Here is a 26,769-nt window from a genome sequence, read left to right on the forward strand (position 1 = left end):
CAGTTTCCTGCAGGACAGCCACCTTTGGGGCTCGTCTAGGAGTCACATTGGCGTGAATGACCCTGAAGGACTTAACCAAGGTGGGTTTGCAGAAACTGTTTGCTAACCAAGATCGTGCACTCCACATAACTCCATCCCAGTTAGCTAAACTCTGCATACTGTGCCCTGGTGAGAAGGTGGGCGTGTGTGTGTGTGTGTGTACATCTGCAAGGCCAGGAAATTGGGTTTAGTGCTGAGAGAATTTTTTTTTAAATTTTATTTTATGTACATTGGTATTTTGCCATGAGTGTTGGATCCCCTGAAAATGGAATTACAGACAGTTGTGAGCTGATCTGTGGGAGCTGGGAATTGAACCCGGGTCCTCTGGAAGAGCAGTCAGTGCTCTTAACCACTGAGCCATCTCTCCAGCCCCTGGAGCTCTTGTTGCATGGCTTCCTGAAGCGGCATGAACTCTTGTCTGTCCACCCTGGACTGACAGCAGACTGAATCAGGAACAGCCCACTCAGATGAACCTGGTGAACCAGTGAGCCGTCTGGGGTCAGCAGTGAGAGCCGCACTGCGCTGTGGATGTACAGCTTGCAGGCATCTCCACTCACGACTCTCCTTTACCCCAGTCAAGTCTCGGGTAGCCCAGGCTGACTTTGAACCGATCCTTCAGTCTTCATCTCCCTGGTTCTGGGTTCGAAGGTGTGTTACATCACATCTGGCCGGGAGGCTGCTCCATCTTTTTTTTTTTAATTAATTTATTTATTTTGACTGCTTTTATGACTTAGGGAAGAACTTCCTGACACTTCAGAGTTGTTGTTTTGTTTGTTTTTCTGAGTTTCCCGAGCATGCCCCCCTCCCCGGGCCCTGACCCCCCCACCCCGCCCTCTTCGACCTCCCCCGCCCCCCGCCGTTTCCTCTACCAGCCAAAATGTCCCAATCTGGAGAAAACAACTGCAAACACTACTTTGTTTCATTTTCGTCTAACTTTGGAAAAGTCAGAACCGCCAGGGTTGGGGGACGCTCTTTCAAAGGGTCCCTCAGGAAAGAGTAAGAGGGTGAGCCGCTCCGCCGGCAAGGGGCGCAGGCTGGTCCAGCTGGGCCTGTGACCACCATCCTGCTCCCTCCCTTTCCGGCCTGGCACGCGAAGCTGTTGCCATAGAGACGGAGCTTGGTTGGCAACCGTCACTAGGGAGAGCGGACAGAAGACGCCGGCCGCTGGCGGAGTCCAGGAGGCAGGACGACCCAAGGCTTTTGAGGAACGAAGAGGGCGCGCCCCTGTAAGTGCAGAGTGGAGGGCATGGCCCGGGCGGGGGTCCCGCCCGGCAGGGCAAGGTTGTGGGACCTGGAGCACCCCAGAAAGAGCAAGTGGCGGCGCCTGGACCTAGGGGCTGCCCCTGCCCCTGGCGTTGCCTGGGCATAGAAGTCCCAGGTAAAGCGCTGGTAAAATAGACATCAGAAACCATAGCACGGCTTTTTCAAACAGAAGTAAATTCTAACTCTAAGTCACGCCTCTCAGAGCCACGAACTTTTTTTTTTTTTTTTTTAAAGAAAGATTGGGCTGGTCTAGAACTCACAATGATCCTCCTGCCTCAACCTCCTGAGAGCTACAGGTACAGGTATGAGCCCAGCCCTGCTCCTAAATTTTTGTTTGTTGTAGGGGAAAATGAGAGAATGTATCAGAGGAATTAATTTAAATTTTGTTGTTGTTGTTGTTGTTGTTTTCGAGACAGGGTTTCTCTGTGTTGTTTTGGTGCCTGTCCTGATCTTACTCTGTAGACCAGGCTGGCCTTGAACTCAGAGATCCGCCTGCCTCTGCCTCCCGAGTGTTGGGATTAAAGGCGTGCATCACCACCACCACCACCACCACCACCACCACCACCACCACCCGGCATTAATTAAAAATTTTTTTTTTCTTTTTTTTCTTTTTGGTTTTTCGAGACAGGGTTTCTCTGTGTAGCTTTGCGCCTTTCCTGGAGCTCACTTGGTAGCCCAGGCTGGCCTCGAACTCACAGAGATCCGCCTGGCTCTGCCTCCCGAGTGCTGGGATTAAAGGCGTGCGCCACCACCGCCCGGCTTTCTTTTTTTTCTAATTAAAATTTTTTAAAAGTTATTTTTATGTGTCTGTGGGTCTGCATGCATGTCTGCACACCACGTGTGAAGTGCCTGTGGAGTCCAGAAGAGGGCATCAGATTCCCCTGGAACTCCAGTTACAGATGTGTTGGAACTAGGAATCAAACCTGGGTCCTCTGGAAGAGCGGTCGGTGCTTTTAACCACTGAGCCATCTCTCCAGCCCAGAACTAAATTTTTAGTTTTATGTATTTGTTTGTTTGTTTACTGGGGGATACATACTATGTTGTATGTGTTGAGATCACATGACAACCTTTGGGAGTTGGTTTCCTCCTTCCAGCATGTGAGTCCTGGGGGTCTACCTCAGGTTGTAAGACTTGGGGTCTCATCTACCCCCCCAGAGGACTTTTTAAACTTTCAAGTTCTTTTGAAACTTCCTCTTTTTGAAACTACAGGATGTCAGATACAGAAGAAAAGAGAGGAGAGGAAGAGAGAGGTGGGGAAGAGGAAAAGAGAGGAGAGGAAGAGGAAAAGAGAGGAGAGGAAGAGGAAGTGAGAGGGGAGGAGGTGGAAAAGAGAGAGGAGGAAGAGGAAAAGAGAGGTGAGGAAGAGAGGTGGGGAAGAGGAAAAGAGAGGAGAGGAAGAGAGAGGTGAGGAAGAGGAAAAGAGAGGAGAGGAAGAGGAAGAGAGAGGTGAGGAAGAGAGAGGTGGGGAAGAGGAAAAGAGAGGAGAGGAAGAGAGAGGTGAGGAAGAGGAAAAGAGAGGAGAGGAAGAGAGGAGAGGAAGAGGAAGAGAGAGGTGAGGAAGAGGAAAAGAGAGGAAGAGGGAGAGAGAGGAGAGGAAGAGAGGTGGGGAAGAGGAAAAGAGAGGAGAGGAAGAGAGGTGGGAAAGAGGAAAAGAGAGGAAGAGGGAGAGAGAGGAGAGGAAGAGGAAAAGAGAGGAAGAGGAAGAGAGAGGTGAGGAAGAGAAAAAGAGGAGAGGAAGAGGAAAAGAGAGGAGAGGAAGAGAGGTGGGAAAGAGGAAAAGAGAGGAGAGGAAGAGAGAGGTGAGGAAGAGGAAAAGAGAGGAGAGGAGTTATTATGGAGATAAAAGCTGCTTTCATCTCCATAACACCTCCCGCCACCCCCTTCTGCAGGCTCGGGCTGCATCTGTACTGAACACTTGACATGTGCTAGCCCAGTCTTTAAATCCTGCTAGAATTTAGGATTCTCATTTTTAGTTTTGCCTGTGAGCAAGTTTGACCTCGGAAGGAAAATGTGACTTGCTCCTGGTCACAGAACAAGGCTGGTTGGTGGACGTGGGAGTAGGAGGAACCTTTGACTGTAAAGCCCACACTTTAATCACCAGCCCGCCTGTCCCTGACGTCTTTGCTAATGTCTGCCTTATGCATTGTGCTGCCTGTGGGAATATGAATTATTTAAAGTGAGTTAGAAGGCGCTAAGATCATTCCTAGAAAGATGGGAGGCCTGGAAGTTGATATTCTAAAGATTTTTAAGATTTGAGCTAGGCTTTCCCAAGAAGATGGCATCCCTTTCACTCCCACAGGAAGAAACCGGAGCTGCTTCTGTCCATTTCAATATGTTAACACATCAGGCAGCTGAAGTAGGAGGCAGAAGGGTCTGCTGAGTCTGTGTTGATTTTTTTTCTTCTAGAGGAAACTACAGGATGTCAGATACAGAAGAAAATCCCCCAGAGGAAACAGGAGAACGTGTAGACACAGAAAAAGAAGAGGAATATAATCCAAGTTCTGAAGAAGAAAATCTGCAGCAGAGTCTAACCGAAGACACAGTGTCATGGGAGGAGCCTCAGGAGGAGGAGAGACAGATAGAAGAAGAAAAAAGAGGGGAGGAAGAGGAAGTGAGAGGGGAGGAGGTGGAAAAGAGAGAGGAGGAAGAGGAAAAGAGAGGGGAGGAAGAGAGAGGTGGGGAAGAGGAAAAGAGAGGGGAGGAAGAGAGAGGTGGGGAAGAGGGAAAGAGAGGAGAGGAAGAGAGAGGTGGGGAAGAGGAAAAGAGAGGAGAGGAAGAGAGAGGTGGGGAAGAGGAAAAGAGAGGAGAGGAAGAGAGAGGTGAGGAAGAGGGAAAGAGAGAAGAGGAAGTGAGATGGGAGGAAAAGGAGAGAGGTGAAGAAGAAAAAGGTGAGGAAGAGGACAAGGAGAAGGAAGAGGAGGAGCGTAAGGAGGAGAGGCAGGAGGGAAAGGAGGAGGAGGAAAAAGAGAAAAAGGGAGGTCCTGGCATAAAACAACCGGCAAAGAAGTCTAAAAAGGCACTCAACTTGGATGACATTGTCATCAGCTCTGAGTCCTCCACATCCGCATCTTCACTGGTGAGTCCACACTGACTCATCCACCCGGTCATTCAGTTGTGTTAGTGGCGCACTGGGGTATGACAGTCGGGCTATGGGGTTCAAAACCAAAGTGGGCTGGAGAGATGACTCGACCGGTTAAGAGCCCGCCCTTGCTGTTTTTACTCAAGGCTTGAGTTCCCAGCATCCATGATAAAGTGTCCTATAACTCCAGCACCAGAGAATCTGCTGCCCTCTTCTGTGTTCCTTGAGTCCCTGTATAAAACACACGCACACACACACACACACACAAAAAAAAAGAAAAGAAAACCATATGCTCTGTACAGTAACTGTGAGATGCCAAGGAGGGTGGTTTAATCCAGTTTGGAGGCTGGTCAAGGCAAGCTTCCATGAAGTGTGTACCTGCCTGGGAAATGGCCAATGGATTAGCTGAAGATGAGACACACTTGTCTTGGGACCAAGTTCCCGTGGACACAATAGTGGTATGGATTTCCCACAGCCTGCTCCCCAAGAAAGAACTCTGTGGTAGTATTCTAATTGTACTGAAATGTGATTTTGATTGTATGTTAATAAATAAAGTTGCCTGGGGGTCAGAGCTATTAGAGCCAAAGAAAGAGCATGGCGGTGGTGGCACACGCCTTTAATCCCATAGATCTCTGTGTGTTCAGGGATACAGCCAGCATTGGAGACATACGCCTTTAAGACCTAGAGGGCTGTACATACAGACAGTGACGAGGCAGTCATGTGTTTGAGTTTACAACCAATGAGAAGGCAGAATGACTTTGAAATGACTGACACACAAGGAAATAGCTCTCTTTCGGGAAGCTGGGACACAGCAGGAGGAAGGGTGAGATTTTAGCTCTGAGCTCTGACCTCTTGGCAACTTTATTTAACATACAATCAAAATCACATTTCAGTACAATTAGAATACTACCACATTTCCCCTTTTCTATTTTAATAAAAAGAAAAAAAAGCAAAAGGTTATAACTAACAAAAGAAAAACTATATACAAAAGTACAATAACTATATACAATATATACAAGTAATGAATACCTAAACAGGTATTTGACAAATCAGAGAAAATAATTCCATTATGTATCCTATTTTGGTAAATCCAAGATGTATCTAATGCACTTTCTATCCTAATTAATTTTCAACTATAACTAACTAATTTTCAACCATAACTAACTAATCTTCAACTCCCTCAGAGACCCAAGAAGGAAATAATATTAGCTAACAAAAATAAAAACAGGAAGTGCATGCAAGAAATTTCCAAAAAATTTGTGAGTTGACAGAAACAGCCAGCTGCCTGGGCAGTCACCTGAGGTTTCTCCGCAGTGTTGGGGCATCATCTTCGGCCTATAGGCTTAGCGTATCTGACAGACTCATTTGTGAAGTAGGATGTACACAGGTCAACAGTTCAACCTCACATTGGGTGAGAGCAGTCTATGTACCAGAAACGCTTGAATTCCACTAGTGTCCTGTCATGATTCAGGATTTTAAATTCTGGAAATTGTTGACAGTTATTGAGTTCAGCTGTCCATTCTTCTTGGCTGTGTATATATGGCTTCATCTCAGCATCCCCTTCTTCTCCACATCCCTCTATTAAATGCCAGTCTACTTTCGAGAGGCATGAGCTTTCAGCTGCTGTTCCATTGCACAACAGAAGCCATCGGCCCTCTGCCTGTTAAGCTGCCTTCGAGGAAAAAGGCACTGTACCTTTTCCAGATTGTGAAGGCCACTTCAGGGATGGTGCCATATTGACCTGGCCTCAGAAGATGCCTTTTGATAAAGCCATAATCACACTTGTTTTGGCAAGAATCAGTAGTCCTTTGTTTCGTGTTCTGTCTGTCCATTTTGTCCTGTTGATTCGAGGATACTTTGTTGTCCAGTGGCTAACTTTTGCCACAATGAAAGTTGACTCCATATGCAGTTTCTTCAATGCCCATATTTTCTCTGAAGTAGATTGGTACTGCCAGGAGCCGACATGTCTCAAAAAAGAAAAATTTTCTAAGTTATTAAAACATTTTAAATGCCATATTCTGTAGATCTCTGAAGGGTTTGAAGATGACCTGTCTAAAATATCTCTGCTCAATTTTTAAAACATATCTAATATGACTACAAGTTCTATTGTAATGACTAACTACTAACTTTCATTTCTTTATATCCTAATAGTTGGTAATAATAACATTCAAGGATCAGAAAATTGCATTACATTGTTAAATGAATGGTATAAATACAATTAGAAATATACATATAGCATTTTCTAACAATATCAACTTCAAATTTGTTTACAATATAAAACAATCCAATCCAATGTAAAGTATTTAAAACTAGTAATTGTCTTTTTCTTTTCTTTCTTTCTTTTTTTTTAATAAGAACCTTAAATCTAATCTCCTTTGCTTAGCCTTTTTCCTAACCCTTGACAATAACTTGTAACCAACCCCCCTAAACACTGAAAATTATCCCAGACCCAAAACCCATTAAAAAGACCAAAAAACCACCCGACCCACACCACCTCTTTGGGAATGTGGGCATCGTATTCTTAAAATTGCTTCCTGCTGGGTATGGGCGAATTTTTCTTTATCCTGAAAGAAAAATTTTAGATTAATTGTCAAATTCTAGGAGAGGTAACTATATCCTTCATTATCCAGTCTGTGTATAATGCCAAAGTTCAGGGTTTATCTCAAGTCCTTATTCAAGTAGTCTTTGAGACTGGATCATCTCAGCTAGTCATCTCAAAATTGCTCTGAGCACCTTGTAGTTCAAAGCTGATCTGTGGATGATGTTTGTCAGCTTAATGATATTATTATTGTCCACGTGGAATTGTTGTTGTTGTGGGGCCCCATCTTCTTCCTGGAGACTTCAGTTGATGTTAGGCCTGGCCGTGATTTCCTGCAGAAAACTGATAAGAGACTCGAACACAAAGACATATATATGCAGGTAATTGAAGCCTTTTTTTTTTTTCTAGAATTAGTTAGTACTCTATATGACCATTCATATCTAAACAAAGTTTAAAATGTATAAATATCTATATATATATATTAATCTTGTAAATTTTGATATAAAATTCATACTTTAAGAAGAGTTTAAAGAATCAGAATAGAATCAAAGAGTTGAGATTAGTAATAGAATAGTCCCTTAATTAATTTGGCTTTTGTCCTGTCCCATAGCAGAAGATGGCTCTTTTATTCTGGCATGATACAGGGAATTTGCGTTTTCCTTTTAACAACATGCTTGAGTTTAAAGAAGGAGAGAGCCATTCTCCAACTCCAAAGTCAGCTTTAAATTTTAATTGAACTGGGACTATTAGAAGACCAATAGTGTTAAATCTTTAGAGAAAAGCAGAAACAAACATTTAGGAAGACATAAAAATTTTTTAGATAATATATACCCATACACCGTTTCACTCTGTTTCTTGGGATAGATGATTTGTCCCTTTTCTTCAGTTGTCTCATTTGTCCAGTGTTCTTCAGATTCCTTAACCTTCATTCTCCTAAAAGACAAAAACAAAAACCTTTCCCCAAGACTAATTTTGGGGCTGTTCTTTTTGGCAAGTTATTATCTGATTAAATGAAAAGGCATGTGTTATTGATACAAGTTAGTTTAAATTGGATGTTCATGCTGGTTGATGAACTATCATCTCCTCTAATTAAGAGGTCTCTCTTGTTCAAATCGAACCTTTATCAATTTTGATGGTACCCACAGCTTATCTTCTCCTGTAGAAACAAAAGCAAAACCTCATCCCCAATGTAATACATACCCTGGTTTCCATTCTGAGGTCAGCACATCCTTAAAGTATATAGGCTGATTTAATTCTATAGTTTTTTTCTATTATCCAGTGTCTCTCTGCAGCTGTTGTTCCTTTCTCATTGGCATTCAGAAAATTCAAAGTTAGAAGAACATTATGCAGTCTATTTCTGGGGGGTTTTGTTACCCCTTTCTGTTTATTTAGCATATCCTTTAGAGTTCTGTTTGATCTTTCTATAACTGCTTGACCTGTAGGATTATGTGGTATGCCTGTAATATGCTTTATATTGTAATAAGCAAAAAACTGTTTCATTTTAACAGGAGCATTGTCAGTTTTGATTTGTGCAGGTATACCCATGATGGCCATAACTTCTAGCAAATGAGTGATTACAGAATCAGCTTTTTTAGAACTCAAAGCAGTTGCCCATTGAAATCTTGAATAAGTATTGATGGTGTGGTGTACATATTTCAATTTTCCAAATTCTGCAAAGTGAAACACGTCCATCTGCCAGATTTCATTTCTCTGAGTACCCTTTGGGTTACATCCTGCTGGTAATGGCGTTTGATTGTAGAAGGAACAAGTAGGACATTTCTTTACTATTTCCTTGGCTTGTTGCCAGGTTATGGAAAAATCCTTTTTTAAACCTTTACTATTGACATGATGTTTTTTATGAAATTCTGAGGCCTCCAGCACATTTCCTATCAATAATTTATCAATCTCATCATTGCCTTGTGCTAGAGGGCCTGGCAGACCAGTATGGGATCGAATGTGAGTTATATATAAAGGATGATTCCTTTTCCTGATTGTATCTTGTAATTGAATAAATAGTGAAGTTAATTCTGAAGCATCAGGGATAAATTCTGCAGTCTCAATATGTAACACCACTCTTTCAGCATACTGAGAGTCAGTTACTATGTTGAGAGGTTCTGAAAAATCCATTAATACCAACAGAATAGCATACAATTCTGATTTTTGACCTGAATTATACGGACTTTGAACCACTTTACTTAAATTTTCTGATTGTAACCTGCCTTTCCTTCTTTGTTGGCATCTGTATAAAATGTACGAACTCCAGATATGGGTTTTTGCCGTACAATTTAAGGCAAGATCCATTCAGCTCTCTTTATAAGATCAATTCTATTGCTTTTGGGATATTTGCCTCCAAGCCAAGCGGTTTTTAATGGATTCTTGTCACGTTGGGCGGTTGGTTACATCAACAGAACTCAGTGCTGGTTCAAAGGCGGACCTCCCAGTGGTGCTGAGAAGGGCCTACTGTGTGGCATTGCTGGGAGGCCAAGAATTAACCTAAACACAGCCATGATTTTTTTTTAATACAAAATGTCCCCAGCACAGGGCTAGAGAGGCTCAGAGGTTAAGAGCACTGGCTGCTCTTCCAGAGGTCCTGAGTTCAATTCCCCAGCAACCACATGGTGGCTCACAGCCATCTGTAATGAGATCTGGTTCTCTCTTAGGGCATCCATGGAGACAGAATACTGTATATATGATAGATAGATAGATAGATAGATAGATAGATAGATAGATAGATAGATAGATAGATAGATAGACCTTAAAAAATGTCCCAGGCTTCCTTTTAAACCACCTGTTATGACACTGGCTGACTAGGAATGGAACAAGATCACCATGGGAAAATGTAGCCTGGGTACTACATACGGTGTCAGAATCTTTTTGTTGTTGTTGTTGTTGTTGTAGCTGAGGACCGAACCCAGGGCCTTGTACTTGCTAGGCAAGCGCTCTACCACTGAGCTAAATCCTCAACCCCTCTTTTGTTTCTATTTAAAGTCTGAAACCTCAGAGAGTAACGAGTCGTCCACACACTCCCAAAGTCCTGAAGTAAGCGAGATTTTCAGAGAGGTCCGTCCAAAAGTTGATGTGACTGAGGCACCTGCCGTCCCATCTGAGGAGACAGAAATGGAGTCTCTCAGGAGGAAGTTGCTGCAGGAAGTTAAGGAGGAAGTTAACAAGGACGCAGAAGTTTCAGCCCAAGGTCGGAGAGACAGAGAATCCAGAACCTCTGGAAGGATGTCTTTCTACCTCTCGGAAGACGGACAGATATCATACCAGTTCAAAGGGAGTTCCAAGGCGTCCATGGTGTCCACCTCCACAGAGGACACCTTGTTCCAGAAGGAAGAGGTCTCCAAAGTGTATCCTTTGGTAAGTGTCCCCACAGTGTGTCATTCCTGGGTTTGGACAGTTCTGTGAGAGAGGGCATGTGCATGTCTGGGAAGATCCAGTGTGAATGTGCTTGTGTGTTGTGTGTGCACCCACATACATATGGAGGCTAGAGGATAACCTTGGATGTCTTCTTCAGCCTCTGTTCACCATTATTATTATTACTTTTGTTTTGTTTTTTTCAAAACAGAGTTTCTCTGTGTAGCCCTGGCTGTTCTGGAATTTACTATATGAGCCAGGCTGGCCTCGAACTCAGAGACTGGCCTGCCTCTGCTTCATGAGTGCTGGAATTAAAGGCGTGCTACCATCACTGGTGGGCTTTTTTTTTTTTCCCCCCCATAAGGTTTCCCATTGGCTTGGAATTTGTATTGTAAAGCAGCCTGGGCTGCCTGGCCAGTGACATCCACCCCAAACCCCCTAAGATTCCCCATCTTACTGGTTAAGCACTGGGGTTACCAGCCACTCACTTCTGTCATGTCTGGCCGGTTTTTGTTATTTAGAGGGGTTCTGAGGAGTAAACTCAGGCCTTTCAGTTGGCAACTCTCCGACCCAAAAAAACAAAACAAAAACTTTTTAGGGTTTGGAGATTTAGCTCAGTGGTAGAGCACTTGCCTAGCAAGCACAGAGCCCTGGGTTTGGTCCTCAGCTCTGGAAAAAAATATTAATATATATATATATATATATATATATATATATATATGTGTGTGTGTGTGTGTGTGTGTGTGTGTGTGTGTGTGTGTGTGTGTCTTTTAAAGTTCTGTCAAGAGTTGGGGGGTTGTGGAGACACCCATGTGTTAGACCTGGAACTGGAAGGCAACATCTGGGTTCAATTGCACTGCTCAGCAGGCCGGAAATTCCCGGCATAGTTTGACTGTTGCCTTGGCGACTCCGAGAGGGAGACGCTGTGGTCTTTCCCTCTCTCTCTTCCCTTCCCACCCTGTTTCTCTCCTTCCTCCCTCTGCTCGCTCTCTCTCATCTTCCTCTCTGTACCCTCTTCCTTCTCAGACGCTACCACTCTTGCTCCTCTGATGTCTACTTTTCTGCCTCCGCTAGGGGGAGAGCTTTGAGAGGTCCCCAGGCCCTCATCAGAAAGCGACACATCTCTGGCCTTCCCGAGGAATCTGTCCTCGCTGCGGCGGCTGACATGCGTCCCAGGGAGGCGCCATCTGCGAGGCACAAAAATATTGTCCTTTGCCCAGCGCAGGAGAAGGAGGAGGCCCTTCTCCCACTGCTTTCCCGTCTGCTGCATTGTGGAAATCGTTTGCTAGGATTCATTCTTGCTTTTTGCTCCCCCCCCTTTATCCTGCCCCCTTTCTTTTCCTGAGGATCCATACCTTCGGAAGACTGACTCTACCTATGTAAAGAACTTAGTCCCGACCCAGAGTGAGCCTTTTCCACACAGCTCATGTTAGCTTTTGGTTTTTCTGTTCTGCTTTGACACAAGGTTTTGCTATGTAGCCCAGGCTAGCCTTGAACTTGCAACGCTCTTACCTCAGCCCCGAGTTCTAGGATTATAGACATGTACAGCTTTGTCAATAGTCACTTGTTTCCTCCACCACTCTCTATTTATTTTTATTTAAGGAAGAATTTATATTAAAAAAGAAGAAGAAGAAGAAGAAGAAGTAGGGGGCTGGAGAGATGGCACAGAAGGTTACGAACATTGGCTGCTCTTCCAGAGGACCCAGGTTCAATTCCCAGCACCCACATGGCAGTTCACAACTGTCCGTAATTCCACTTCCAGAGGATCTGATACTCTCATACAGACATACATTAAATAAATAAATCTTAGCCGGGCGGTGGTGGCGCACGCCTTTAATCCCAGCACTCGGGAGGCAGAGGCAGGCGGATCTCTGTGAGTTCGAGGCCAGCCTGGGCTACCAAGTGAGTTCTAGGAAAGGCGCAAAGCTACACAGAGAAACCCTGTCTCGAAAAACCAAAATAAATAAATAAATAAATAAATAAATCTTAAAAAAAAAAATGAAAGAATTTATAGTGTATTTATGTCTGAGGAGGCACGCACAGCCTCCAGTGCACACGGAAAGGCCAGAGAGCATCTTGCAGAGGTCAGTTTCCCCTTCCCGTCTTGGGGGTCGAGGCACTGAACCGAGGTCCTCAGGTTTGGCGGCAAGCACCTTCACTCACTGAGTCTTCTTGCCCATGTCCCACTTAATTTTTCTGAGAGCCTCTCACTTAGTCTGAAGCTCATCATTTGTTTGTTTGTTTGTTTGTTTTTTGAGACAGGGTTTCTCCATGTAGTTTTGGTGCCTGTCTTGGATCTCACTCTGTAGACCAGGCTGGCCTCGAACTCACAGAGATCTGCTGCCTCTGCCTCCTGAGTGCTGGGATTAAAGGCGTGCGCCACCACCGCCTCTGCCGCTGCCGCCCGGCTCATCATCTCTTTTAGGCTAGCTGGCCAGCAAGCCCCTGGGATCCTCCTGCCTCCACACCCCTTTGCTGAGGTTTCTTAATCAGTGTTCTATTGCTGTGAGGAGACACCGTGACCACGGCAACCGTTATAAAATTAAGCATCTTACTGGGGGCTTGCTTACAGTTCCGGAGAGTTAGTCTGTGACCATCGTGGCAGAGTGTGGTAGACAGGCAAGTAGGCAGGGGGACCAGCCTGGTGCTGGAGCTAAGAGCTTACATCCTGATCCATCTGCAGGTAGCAGGCAGAAAGAGAGGCTGGACCTGGAGTGAGCTTTTAAAACCTCAAAGCCCACCCTCAGTGACACACCTCCTCCAGTGAGGCCATGCCTAATAATGCTTCCTAAACAGTCTGTCAACTGGCGACTGAGTTCAAAAATACATGAACCTATGGGGACCTTTTTTTTTTTTTTTTTTTTCCTGTTGTTTTGTTTTTGTGTTTTTCAAGACAGGGTTTCTCTGCGTTGCTTTGGATCCTGTCCTGGAACTCACTCTGTAGACCAGGCTGGCCTCGAACTCGCAGAGATCCACCTGCCTCTGCCTCCCTGAGTGCTGGGACTAAAGGTGTGCATCACCACCACCAGCCCCAATGAGCCCTCTTTATGGCCCCTTGTTTTGTTTACTTGTATATCCCAGGCTAGTTTGAAATGCACTGTGTAGCCAAGGCTGATCCACCTCTGAAGTGCTGGCATTACAGGCATGCACCACCACGCCCAGCTGAAGCCCTTTCCTTTCTCATGACTAATTTTAAAATGACAAGATGAAACTTCAGGGTGAACATGATGATCCTGTTAGGATAAGCAAGTCTCCAAAGGAACAGTCTAATTTGCATACATCAGCTTTTTTAGACCCAAGGCAAATATTAAGTAATTCTGTTCCTAGAAGGTGCAGCTTGAGACGATTATAATTCCACAATTCTACCACTCACGCCCACGCAATCCGAGATGTAAACAGAAACACAAGTTCCAGGGAGCAGGCAGATGGGAACAGGAAGTGTGGGGCGCGAACGCTGTGCGAGAGAAAAGTCACTGTGCGTTCCAGGCCGGGTCTGTCTTGGGGAAGAAATACCCAATCCCACGGTTCAACTTCCTAAGTTTTGTTCCAAGAGGAGAAAGGCAGCTGTTGCTATAGGCCAGGGTAATTCATTGATCTTCAGCAGTTTGCCATTCAACTATCCACTTTCGATGGCGCTTTTAATTGATTAGGTTTTTTTTTGGGGGGGGGGAGCGCAGCTTCAGGCTCAGGGGAAATTTGAGTGGACAGTAAGTACATAGAGTTTCCATGGTGCCTGTTATGCCCACGTCATGAGCCCCCAAGAGACCACCAGGAGTCCGGGTCCATATGCAAAAACAAAGAGCCTTTATTGCAAGCTCGAGCTTGGACTCTCTATCCTGTTCAACAGCGGTTGGATCGGGGAGGGCTTTGAGCTCAGTTGAGGTGGGGGTTTTTAAGGACTAAAGTATGGGGGTGGGGTGGAGGTAGGGGAATTCTGGATTCAGATGGGGGTTGAACTCCTGGTTGGGCAGGAGCGAGGCACAGGAAGTCTTGTCAAACAGGGATTGGCAACTTGTATACAAGTGATGTAAGCTGTCCTTAATGTTCTGGAGCGGCTAGTACTTGTCTGTCTCAATTCTGCTTGGTCCCCCGCAGGGTACACTTCGTGGCTTTTCCTGGTTATTGTAAAGGTGAGGCCTAGTCCCAGCATTGTTAGCCTGCGGACTGTCTTGGTTGCACTAATGTGAAGTTAGGCCTCTTCAGGGCCACCTCCTCTAGATTTCCCTTTCACTACCAGCTCACGTCAGCGAGGCACATTTGCCAGCACCGATACGCCAGTGTTGATGTTACGATTAGCAGATGGCATTATCAGCCAGACGTGCGTGCCCGTACATTCCATGGGCTTTGACGGGTGTGTAACTCCGCATGTCCACCATTTCAGTCTCACTCCCTGCACACCTCCTGTCCCCTCCTCCTCCAGAACCTTGGCAGCCCCTGATCATTTTCAGTGTTGTTTGGCCCTTTCCAGGATGCCTGGGTTCCTCATTTCATAAAATTCTCCTTTTGGCTTTGCTCCCAGAAGGGTAGATTTACTTATCCAGTGTCTGCATGTGGTGCTGGTATTGAACTCAGGGCCTTGCCCGTGCTAGGCAAGTATTCTACCGCTGAGCTGTGGGAAGCAGCAGCAGCAACAAAAAACAAGGCAGAAGAACCAGTTATTCAGGCTGAATGCTTCCCTTTCTTTTTTTCTTTTTGATTTTTCAAGAAAGGGTTTCTTGTCGGCAGTGGTGGCGCACGCCTTTAATTCCAGCACTCGGGGAAGCAGAGCCAGGCAGATCTCTGTGAGTTCAAGGCCAGCCTGGTCTCTAAAGCAAGTTCCAGGAAAGGCACAAAGTTACACACAGAAACCCTGTCTCAAAGAAAAACAAAACAAAACAAACAAAAAAATTATTTTTATTTTATGGGCATTGGTGTCTTGTCTGCATGTATGTCTGTGTATAGGTGTTGGATCCCCTGGAGCTGGAGTTACAGACAGTTGTGGGCTGCCATGTGGGTGCTGGGAATTGAACCCAGGTCCTCTGGAAGAACAGCCAGTGCTCTTAACTGCTGAGCCATCTCTCTAGCCCAGAAAAAGTATTTTATATGATGTTAAAGACCCTCTCTCTCTCTTCCATCTCCCTCCCTCCCTCCCTCTTTCATTTTTTTTTTTTTAGAAAAAGTAGGACAGTCGTGAGGATGGGGAGTAAAAGGCCCCTTTCCCTATGTAGTGAGTTTAAGGTCCGCCTGGGTTACGTGTGACCCTGTTTCAAGCAAATAAAAAGGTTTCTTTTTTCCCTTGGATTGTCAGAGTTATTCTCCTCCGGAGGCGGGCGGGGCACAGCACGCAGGAGCCACGGCTCTGGGCTCAGCATGCTTGAGGCTCCCTGTGTTCGTTTTTGTCCTCCAGACCATGACCTGGTCCTTTGGATGGAACAGTTTCCTCCCCGTCTACTACATCCGAGATAACCAGAGAGTCATCCTCTACGTCTGTGCACACACGGCCATCATTTACAACGTCTTCAGGAACACACAGTGCCACCTCCAGGTAGGTATGCGGCCTGGCTTTGTCTCCCTCTGAACAAAAAGATGTCTTTGTTTTGGTTTTTTTTTTTTTTTTTTTTTTTTTTTTTTTTTTTTTTTTTTTTTTTTTTTTTTTTTGAGACAGGGACTCAGACATGGAGCCCAGACCGGCTCTGGGCTCTCAATGTCCGGCTTCAGCCTCTGAAGTGGTAGGGATGACAGGCATGTGCCACCAGGCCGGGCTGGAAGATGACACCTGTAACTGACATACAGAACTTTGCCTTGGGTCCCAGGCTGACTTCAGTGCCTCAGTGTCATACCTTCCGGCCTCTTTTTTTTCCTAGCAAATTCTTCCCTTTAGAGCAGTGGTTCTCAACCTTCCTAACACTGTGACCCTTTAATACAGTTCCTCATGTTTGGGTGGCTCCCCAACCATAACATTATTTTTTGTTGCTACTTTATAACTGTAATTTTGTTCCTGTTAAGAATTGTAGTGTAAATGTTTTTGGAGACAGAGGTTTGCCAAAGGGTCGCCACCCACAGGTTGAGAACCACTGCTTTTGAGACACACGTTAGAACAGGTGAGGTGGCCCCGCCTGCCAGCACTGGGCCTGGTGACCTGAGTTTGGTCCCCAAGACCTGCGCGCGTGCACGCACGCACGCACGCACGCACGCACGCACGCACGCACATGCGCATGCATGCATATGGGGATACGCAAATAAATACAATAAGTTAAAAGAAAATTAAAGAAGTACATGCTGCTGCCCACTGTCCATGAGTCTAACCAGTACCTAGTGGCTAACAGTCGTTGATACTAATTCTAACATTTCAAGAATTGGAAACATCTGGATTTTGTACATTTCTGCAAAACAAAACAAAACAAAGTGAAAGAGCAAACAAAAACCATTGCAGCACATATTATATCCCCACCAAAGTCACGAAGGGCAGCTATCCACTGGGGGGATACAGACCCACTCGGGTTCTCCATGCTGGAAGGGAGATGTCACGAGGGCCGTGTGACAGAAGGAGAAACAGGCTCAGAGTGTCACAGTGACTAGCCCAGACCGCGTTAGTATGCAGTGGCTCTAGGTCTCGGGACTCGGAAGTACTCAGGACCCAGGGGTCCTCCTATCCTTCCCTGTTCCCACAGTGTTTCTTATTCGCCCCAGCCCTGGGCATCCTCCACGCCTGCCTTCCTCACACTGCTCGCTTCCTCCATCCCTGATAGCTTGACCCCTTTCAAAGCCAAAATTTGCCTAAATGTCTTGTCTGAGTGTCTGCTGCTCTACTGTTGACTTGGTTATTAGTTAATGTGTTGCCTTTTCATGAATGTGTGATGCTAGAGGACCTTGCGTAGTCAATACTAAGACCAAAAGGATCTCAGAGTATTTCCCAAGCACCTAGGAAGTGCTCCGTGTGAGGAATTTCCTTTCTGATAAAAAACATCGAGCAAGTCCCATTGAAGCTGGATTAAGCATGTATCACCAAGTACAGGAACCACATAGGGAAGGTGGCTAGGAGGGGCAGGCAGCCCAGAAGGGTGTAGCATAACCCACAAGAGCCTAGCCATGCCCGTGCGCCACCAGGACTGACCTTGGCCATTTGTTTACAACCTAACATCCTAACTGCTGCTGGGTTTCAGATTATTCGCCTGTGGCCATGAACAAAACTGACCCGGCCCCATCCTCATGGATTTCCCAGTCTGTGATATCAACAGGCGTTGAAGCAGGGAGCATAAACAGATAAGCACAGAGTAAGCATTCAGAGAAGATGGGAAGGCGTGCTAAGGAAGTCATGATGCGAGAGACCTCAGGTTGGCTAGCAGGACCTGAGAAAATCCTGTTTCTGCTGAGACCTGAAAAATGAGCCAACAGGACAGTCTAGGGAAGAACCTTCCAGACAGAAGCAGGTTCAAGGGCTAAGGCCTTGTGTGTGTGTGTGCCAGAGAAGAGGTCGGTCAGTGTGATGGTACAGGTTAGATGGAAGGGGAAAATCAGGAGGGAGAGGAGGAAAAATGGGGACCAAGTCCTGCAAGAATGTTGTCATCAAGCCAGGTGGCGGCGGCGGCAGCGGCAGCAGCAGCGCACGCCTTTGATCCTAGCAGAGGCAGGGGGATCTCTGTGAATTTGAGGCCAGCCTGGTCTACAGATCAAGTTCCAAGACAGCCAGGGCTACACAAAGAAACCCTGTTGCTGTGGAATAATCCTTTTGTACACTGAATATTTGTCATTCTGATTGGTTTAATAAAAAGCTGATTGGCCAGTAGCCAGGCAGGAATTATAGGTGGGACAAGCAAACTAGCAGAATGATGGGAGAAGGAGAGCGGAGCTAGAAGGATATCCTGAGGAAGCAGGATAAGTAGAAAATAAGATAGCAAGACATGAGCCACATGGCAAAGTATAGATAAAAAATGTGGGTTAATTTATATGCAAGAGTTGGTAGTAATAAGCCTGAGCTATTCGCAGAGCATTTATAATTTATATTAAGTCTCTGAGTCAGTTATTTGGGAATCAGCTGCCAGTTATTTGGGAACAGGAAGTTGGGACAGGAAAACTCCACCTACAACCTGTCTTGGGTGCGGGAGAAAAGAATGCTGTTAAATTTGAGTACGTTTCTGGAAGATTCCTTTGTTGTGTGGGGAAATGACTAGGGTGTTAAGAGTGGATCAGGCACCAGTGACCTGCAGAGCTGTTCGGTGATCCAAGGTGAGCAGTGTTTGTGGAGGACGAGGTCAGCAGGGAGTTCAGAGGTCCTGATTGGGTTGGCCACTTACCTCCATCCCTAGGGAGGACCTATTCCTTTGGTGAGCATAACTCCTTTAGTCTTGTGGAGGAAGAGAAAGCTCGGGAACCCACCCCTAGCCCCAACAAGAGATAGAGAAACCTCTGGGAGGGCCCGTGGAAGCCGCTTTCCAGGCAGGCAAGCTTTGGCAAGAGCTCGGGGCTATGTGGACTCAGCCCTCCCTGAGGTCCACACCAGGCCCCATCCTTACTGTTTCTAAGCATGTCTTCTGCATTTCCATAGGGCCACCCTAACATCATCTCCTGCCTCTGTGTCAGCGAAGACAGGCGATGGATTGCCACAGCAGACAAAGGACCAGACTGCCTCATAATTATGTGGGACTCCTTCACAGGGTAGGCTCCGTGTGGTCGAATCTCCCTCATTCTAATTCCTGCAGAGGATCATCCGCCACTGTGACCGAGAAAGGGCTAATAATATTGCTGCCAAGAAACTTGGTTTGTTGGTGGCCCAGAGTAGACTGGACCGAGGGAGGGTCACAGTAACCCAGCTCATGAAAGGGCAGAGCATACACTGGATGCTTAATCTGTCACAGTCAGGGACCTTACTTCTACATCAGATTTTCATTGAAGTTCTTTTTTCTTTTAACAGGGTCCTCTGCAGCCTTTACCTATAACTAGTCCTTTTTTTCAAGTCCACTGTTATCTGTCCTTCTGTGTATGTGTGTGCATAGTTTTATCTTTAACTAACTACTTACTGTGTATGTGTGTGTGTGTGTGTGTGTGTGTGTGTGTGTGTGTTTAAATAGTAGTTTACTCTCTTACAGATCTAGAGGTATTAAATTAAGGTGCCAGCAGGTCTATTCCTTTGGGGCCCTGAGGGTGACACTGTCCCAGGCTGCTCCCTTCACTTCTGCTGGCTGCTGGCAGTCCTGGGTGTCCTTTGGCATCTGGCCTCTGCCTCCATCTTCTCGTGGCATTTGCCCCCGTCTCTGTGTGTCCTCTTCTACAGGACATGGGCCTTAGAGCCTTCCTAATCCAGTATGACGTCACTTTAGCCAACTGCACCTTTCTTTTTAAAATTACATTTTTACTGTGTGTGTGTGTGTGTGTGTGTGTGTGTGTGTGTGTGTGTGTGTGTGGTGTGTCCCCACACATGCCACAGCACATGTGTGGGGTTCATAGATACTAGTGGGAGATGGTTCTCTCCCTCTATGTGGGTTCTGGGTGTTGAACTGGGACAATCAATCTTGCCAGCAGGTGCCTGTTCCCGCTGAGCCATCTCTCCAGCCCTAGTTATTTTTATAATTTATTTCTGGGTTGTTTTGAGACAGGGTTTTGCTATAGATCCAGTCTGTCCTTGAACTCACGATCCTCCTGAGCACTGGGGTTCTAAGTGTGCACCACCACATCCGGCAGCCATTTTTAAATGTATGATCCAGTGAGCTGCTTCCAGATGTGGCCGTCACTGCAACAGCAGATGCGTTCTGAGCCACTCCCATCCTCTCTCCCCCAGCAACTCTGACACACCTTCTGCCTCCACCGATGTGTCCACTCCAGACATTGCCTGGGAACGGAGTCACGAAGCATGTGGACTTGGTGCTTCTCTCCTGGAGCGAAACACCTTTAAAGCTCACCCTGAGCTGGGCAGTGGTGACATACACCTTTAATCCCAGCACTCGGGAGGCAGAGCCAGGCGGATCTCTGTAAGTTCGAGGCCAGCCTGGTCTACAGAGTGAGTTCCAGGAAAGGCACAAAGCTACACAGAGAAACCCTGTCTCGAAAAACCAAAAAATAAAATAAAATAAAAACATAAAAATAAAAAATAAAAAAGCTCACCCTGTTACAGCATTCCAGTCTTTTTTGGTTTAAAAAATTTTTTTATTTAGAGACTTGAGCAATAGCTCAGTGGTTAGGATCACAGACTGCTCTTCTAGACGACCCAGGTTCGATTCTCATCCGCCACATGACAGCTCACAGGCATCTGTAATTCCAATCCCAGGGAATCCTATGCCCTTTTCTGGTCTCTGGGGACACTGCATGTGTATAGTACACGGACATAAATGCAGGTGAAACACCCATCCACAAACACACGAATAATTAAGTATTTAATTTTATCTTATGGGTGTGGGAAATCATAAGAGGGCGTCAGATCCCCCGGAAATGGAGTTACAGATGATTGCGAGCTGCTGTGTGGGTGTGGGAACCAAACCCAGCTCCTCTGCAAGAGCAGCCAGTGCTTTGAACTGCTGAGCCGCCTGGCCAGCCCTGCGCTGTCTTTCAAATTCCGTTGACCCTCAGCGCAGCAGGAATGAGGCATGACTCGTCACTGAAGACATTCGTCACAATTTTTCTGAAAACCCAAGTGAATTGTTTGAGCTGAAAATTGAAGTCTGCGCTGGCCATCATCGCCGGTTACAGCGCTTTTTCCAGCGATAATCAGTCTGGTGCGCTTCCTTCTGGAACATCTGCTACTGATTTAAACACACAGAGGGCCTTCATCGTGTGGTTTTTCTGCACAGTATTTTGTACAGTCATTTCCCAAGAATAAATCTGATGGTGTAGCTCTCTTGACCCTGGCTTGCAGAGAACACATACCCCGCACCAGAGCCACAAAGGCTCTTTCCTCAGACAGGGAGCCTGTCCCCACCTGTATGCCTGAGGTCCCTGTGGGCTGTGTGGCGCCCCACATGTCCTTGCTACAGAGCCCCTGTGACAGCCGCTATGAACAGTCCTCTGTGTGCCACTGGCTGGGACACAGTCTGTGCTCCAGCTGAAGGACACTGGCTCTCTGTCATCTGGGAAGTGTCAGCCCCAGACGTTCCCATGGCAGCCCTCACATCGCTGGGGATGGGAGTCTGGAGAAAGGACCTCAGCCCTGGAGTGGTTTCCAATCACCTCACTCAGCTCTGTAGTCTTTACATACATATGACCCAAAAAACTTGCTCATACTTTTAGGACTGCATAAAGTTTAAGAGAATTTGACGTATCGGAGTCTCTAGCAGATTAGATTTGTGATTCTAATTGAAAATGTGTGGCTGATTTAGACTTCCAATTTTAAATAGAAATCATTTGAGCTTTATAAACAGTGTTAGAAATACAAAAACTGAAGGTTTGCCATATTTGTGGATAAATTTATTAGGCTTGTAGGAATTACTTCAGTATTGGTGAGAAATTTGTTTCTTAATTAGACCACAAAAAAACTTAACCATAAAACTGAATATATTATATTTCCACACCCAGCCTAAAAAGGCTTTTTTAAGATTAATAGCCAAATTTGTGTGGTTATACATCAATCAAAGCTGCACAAAGGTGACTTTGAAAAATATGCTACATTCATAAAGTGAGTAGGATTTGTTTTGAGACAGTGACCTCCTAGATAATCTAGGGTGACCTGGAATTCACTGTGTAGCCCAGACTGGCCTGACACTCAGGATCCTCCTGTCTCGGCCTCCAGCTACTGGGCTGACAGATGTTGGCCACCACACCCAGCTAATCTTTTGCTATGGTTGTGGCTGCAGCAGTAGGAATTGAGCCTGGGGTCATACACAGGCTCTGTGGGCACTCCCTCACAGAATTACATCCCCAGCCCTGAGTAAGACTTTTCAATCGAACAAAAACATTAAGGAAAAATAGTGTTTTTCTTCAATTTGTCACTTTAATAAAGAGAATATTAAATTCTAAGACCAGAAACAACCTCTGAATTATCTTTGTATGGGCTATAAGTTATCAGATCGGATATCATAAAACTCAAACCAGGCACCGGCCAGTGGGCTCCCAAATAACCACACAGAGACTTATTACTAATTATAAATGTTTGGTGGATAGCTCAGGCTTGATACTAACTCCTACCTCATAAATTAACCTATATTTCTTATCTCTGCTCTACCATGTGGCAGTACCTTTTCTCAGTACAGCAGTTCATCTCCTGCTTCCTCTGCCTGGTGACTCCTCCACCCTTCTTTCCTGCGTTCTCTCTGCTCCCAAATCCTGCCTAGCTATTGGCCGTTCAGCTTTTTGTCAAACCAACCTGAGTGACAAATCTTCACAGTGTACAAAGGGATTATTCCACAGCACCAAGCTGGGCTACAATAGTGAGACTCTGTCTAGCTGGGAGCCCATGTCATAAAGAAGAAAGCAGTGTTGGGCAACACTGTTCCCATTGGGTCTCGCCAGGAAGGCGACTGTCCACAGAGGCTCCCAAGAAGAGACACGGCTGACATGACCTTCTGTTGGGAGACTTTTGTGGACATCCTCTTGCGTGGGTCAGGGTTCTCTCAGGGTCAAGTCGGGTGTCCCATGACTCTCCAGGGCTGAGGTCCATTCTCCCGCCGTGAGCTCCGTGATCCCATCCCCAGCGATGTGAGGGCTGCCATGGGAACGTCTGGGGCTGCACTTTAGTCCGCTGACACTTCCCAGATGACAGAGAGCCAGTGTCCTTCAGCTGGAGCACAGACTGTGTCCCAGCCAGCGGCACACAGAGGCCTGTTCATAGCGGCTGTCACAGGGGCTCTGTAGTAAGAAAATGTGGGGCGTCACACAGCCCACAGTCTCACTGCCACCCGATCACCCCTCCCAGTCGAAGTCAGTGACCTCCCACCCCCACATACTTGCTCCTGCCCTCTCTTGCATTCATTAGTTCCCACTGCAGTTTGCACGTCACCTAACTGAATTCGGCATGTGTCAAGACTCTGAATGAACTGCCCTGTTGTGAGTCTCAGCATGGACACAGTAGGAGTGTGGAAGTGAAAACATGAAAATGTCTCCTTACTCAAACCAAGGCTCCAAACCAGAACCACGAAGTATGTTGGGAATCTGTTCCAGGTTTTACGTGTCTGAAGGAGTGTGCATGTCCACACAAGGGAGCAGGCTGTGTTTGCCTGTTTGCACTTGGATTATTATTTTTTTTTTTCCGAGATAGGGTTTCTCTGTGTAGTTTTGGTGCCTCGCTCTGTAGACCAGGCTGGCCTCGAACTCACAGAGATCCGCCTGGCTCTGCCTCCAAGTGCTAGGATTAAAGGTGTGCGCCGCCGCCGCCGCCGCCGCCGCCGCCGCCGCCGCTGCCATCCAGCACATTTTTTTTTTCACATGTTTTGGTCACTTATTCGGCTCAAACCTCATTAAACAAATGTTTTAATTGTGGTCTGGAAAGATGGCTCAGTGGTTAAGAGCCCTTTTCTTCCAGAGGACTCAGGTTGATTCCCAGCACCCTCATGGTGGTTCACAATCATCTGTAATTACAGTTCTAGGGGACCCAGTGCCCTCATCTGGCCTTGGTGGGTGTCAGGTTCACATGTGGTACACAGATATACTCTTAAGTGAAGAACGTTTTAATTCCCTCTCTACCAGCAATTTCTTTCTTTTCTTTTCTTTCTTTCTTTCTTTCTTTCCTTCTTTCCTTCTTTCCTTCTTTCCTTCCTTCCTTCCTTCCTTCCTTCCTTCCTTCCTTCCTTCCTTCCTTCCTTCCTTCCTTCCTTCCTTCCTTCCTTCCTTCCTTCTTTCTTTCTTTCTTTCTTTCTTTCTTTCTTTCTTTCGTTTTTCAAGACAGGATTTCTCTGTGTAGCTTTGGTGCCTGTCCTGGATCTTGCTCTGTAGCCCAGGCTGGCCTCAAACTCACAGGGATCCACCTGGCTCTGCCTCCCAAGTGCTGGGATTAAAGGCATGTGCCACCACCGCCCGGCCAGCAATTGCTTTTTAAAACATTATTATTATTATTATTATTATTATTATTATTATTTTATCACATCCATTTATTTGGGAGGCACAGGCATGTGGTGACTCAAGTATGGAGGTCGAGGACAACTTGTGGGAGTCGGTCCCCTCCTTCCACCACGCAGGTCCCTGGGATCAAACTGGGGTTGTCAGGTTTGGCGGGAAGCATCCTCTGCCCCGAGTCTCTTGGGAGGCAGAGCCCGGGGGCCCGGAAGTCATAGTATGTGCACGGGAGCAAAACAGCTCACCTCACGCCAGCCAGGAAGCGCGCGCGCACACACACACACACACACACACACACGCACACGCACACGCACACGCACACGCACACGCACACACACGAAGGGCCTGGAGCAAGCTATCTTCCCGGGACATGACCCCAAAGACTGTTTCTGTAAGGCCCCACTTTCTAGTCTCCCTCACCCCTGTGTGTTTGTGTGTGTGTGTGTGTGTGTGTGTGTGTGTGTGTGTGTGTGTGTGTGACTTTGGGGAGCCATCTCCTATTACTCTCTACCTTATTCATTGACACAGGGTCTCTCAGTTGAACCCAGAGTTTGCCGATCTGGCTAGTCGAGCTAACCAGCTTGCTCTGGGGATCCCTGTCTCCGCCTTCCAAGCACTGGATCAACAAGTGGGCCGCTGCACCCACCCAACATTTATGTGTACATTCTGGGGACCCCAACTCTGGTTTGGCACTTGCTCTAACCACTGAGCCACCTCCCCAGCCCCACATTCTAGTTCCTACCGTCACCCAGAAATGCCATCATACTATGAATCGATCCAGGAATTAATCCACTGATGAGCATAAAGTCTTCAGGATCCAGTTACTTCCCCACAGTCTATCAGCTGATAGCCAGGCCTTTGTGGACATTGCCGGTTCAAGCTTTGCAGCATCCTTCATGCCTGGCAAAAGTGCCCTGGGTAGAATCGGTGCCAGGAAGAAGTGAACGAGGGACCGGAGTGCTCCTGAAGACAGCACCCAGCACACTCACCCTACTGCTCCGAGTCAGACCTGCTGTTGTTACTGAGATAACTTTCAAAAAACGGAAAACTGGACACATGAACGTTTGCCGTGAGGGCGGGCATTTGGTTACAGTGTTACACAAGCATCACCTTTACCTTGTTACAAAACAATTTAATCGTCCCCTGGGAGCATTGGCTCCCCATGTTCTGTCCTCCCCACCGCCACCACCTTCCTTCCCCCTCCTCCCAGTCTGTTTTCTGCTTACAGAGTTGGTACATTTCCTATCCGTGGGCTCGCATGTGTGTGAGCTTTTATGTCTGGCTTCCTTCATTAGCGTCACGTTCTCGGGGTGTGTCTGAGTCCTGCAATGTATCAGCGCGTCTTTCCTCTTTGTGGAAGAATGAATAATAATGACTGTTTGCTCATGTATTATTGATGAATAAAAGTGAATTAATTCAGCTGTGCCTACTAGCTCATAGCTGTAACCCCGGCACTCAGGAGGATCATAATGTGGAGGCCAACCTGGGCTACAGAGCAAGATCCTGTCGGGAAAAAAAGGGGTGGGTGGGTGGGGGTGACAGCTGGTAACAAGGCTTAGCCATTATGAGGCCGGCTGCTCTTGCTGAGTTCAGTTCTTAGCATCCATGTCCGCCGGTTCACCATTTGTAACTCCAGCTTCATGGGATCGAATGTCCTCTTCTGGCCTCCACAGGCCATTTACATGTATATATCTGTGCACATGTATACGTCACTTTAATATAAAATAATTATTTAAAAAAGAATAAATTGCCAGGCTGTAGTGGCACTCGGGTCTACAGGGGTGTTCCAGGACAGCCAGGGCTACACAGAGAAACGCTATCTCAAAAAAATAAAAAAAGGGCTGGAGAGATGGCTCAGAGGTTAAGAGCACTGATTGCTCTTCCAGAGGTCCTGAGTTCAATTCCCAGCAACCACATGGTGGCTCACAACCATCTATGATGGGATCTGGTGCCCTCTTCTGGCCTGCAGGCATACAGGCAGGCAGAACATTGTATACATAATAAATAAATCTTTCAAAAACATATATATAATAAAAAGAATAAATTATTTAGACACTAATGTTATTAGACATGACTATTCCTTTGCATAGACATCAATCATACTTTGTTATGGTTTTGGAAGGTTTGGGCTGAGTCCAGCCCTGTCACAGCCTCACTGGGAAGCCCGGCATCCCTCGGCAAGGCCGTCCCTCTCTGTCCTGTTTTTCAGAATCCCTGTGCACACCATTTTTGACAGCTGTCCAGAAGGCAATGGCATAAGATCCATAGCCATCACCCGTGATGCCAAGCTTCTGGCTACTATCTCAGATGCCGAAATCCAGGTAAAGAGTCCTTTAGGAGACCTCTCTGAGCTGGCCAACATGTCAGACGTCTTTGCAGCCACCTCTGCACAGACCACCTTGTGTGCACACGTGCATGCATGCGTGCGTGCATGTGTGTGTGTGTGTGTGTGTGTTCTAGACTTCACAGTGCAGAGTTGGGGGCCCCATGCCTAGGGCTGGACTAAGTCTTTTGCTCAGTTACCTGAGACCGCAGGGTC

At 46.4% G+C, this 26,769-nt stretch overlaps 1 protein-coding gene across 1 annotated transcript in view; it reads left to right on the forward strand.

The window, feature by feature from the left end:
• The first annotated feature begins 2,332 nt into the window (after positions 1-2,332).
• Positions 2,333-26,769, forward strand: part of Cfap251 (cilia and flagella associated protein 251) — an 82,636-nt gene continuing 58,199 nt past the window's right edge. The window contains 8 exon segments of the mRNA XM_028885763.2: positions 2,333-2,662; positions 2,664-3,012; positions 3,777-4,013; positions 4,074-4,378; positions 9,909-10,280; positions 15,664-15,801; positions 18,802-18,911; positions 26,440-26,551. Of these exon segments, the coding sequence (XP_028741596.2) occupies positions 2,513-2,662; positions 2,664-3,012; positions 3,777-4,013; positions 4,074-4,378; positions 9,909-10,280; positions 15,664-15,801; positions 18,802-18,911; positions 26,440-26,551 (1,773 nt within the window). The 5' untranslated portion in view covers positions 2,333-2,512.

Source organism: Peromyscus leucopus, chromosome 23 (assembly GCF_004664715.2).
Source record: "Peromyscus leucopus breed LL Stock chromosome 23, UCI_PerLeu_2.1, whole genome shotgun sequence".
NCBI classification, from domain to species: Eukaryota; Metazoa; Chordata; class Mammalia; order Rodentia; family Cricetidae; genus Peromyscus; species Peromyscus leucopus.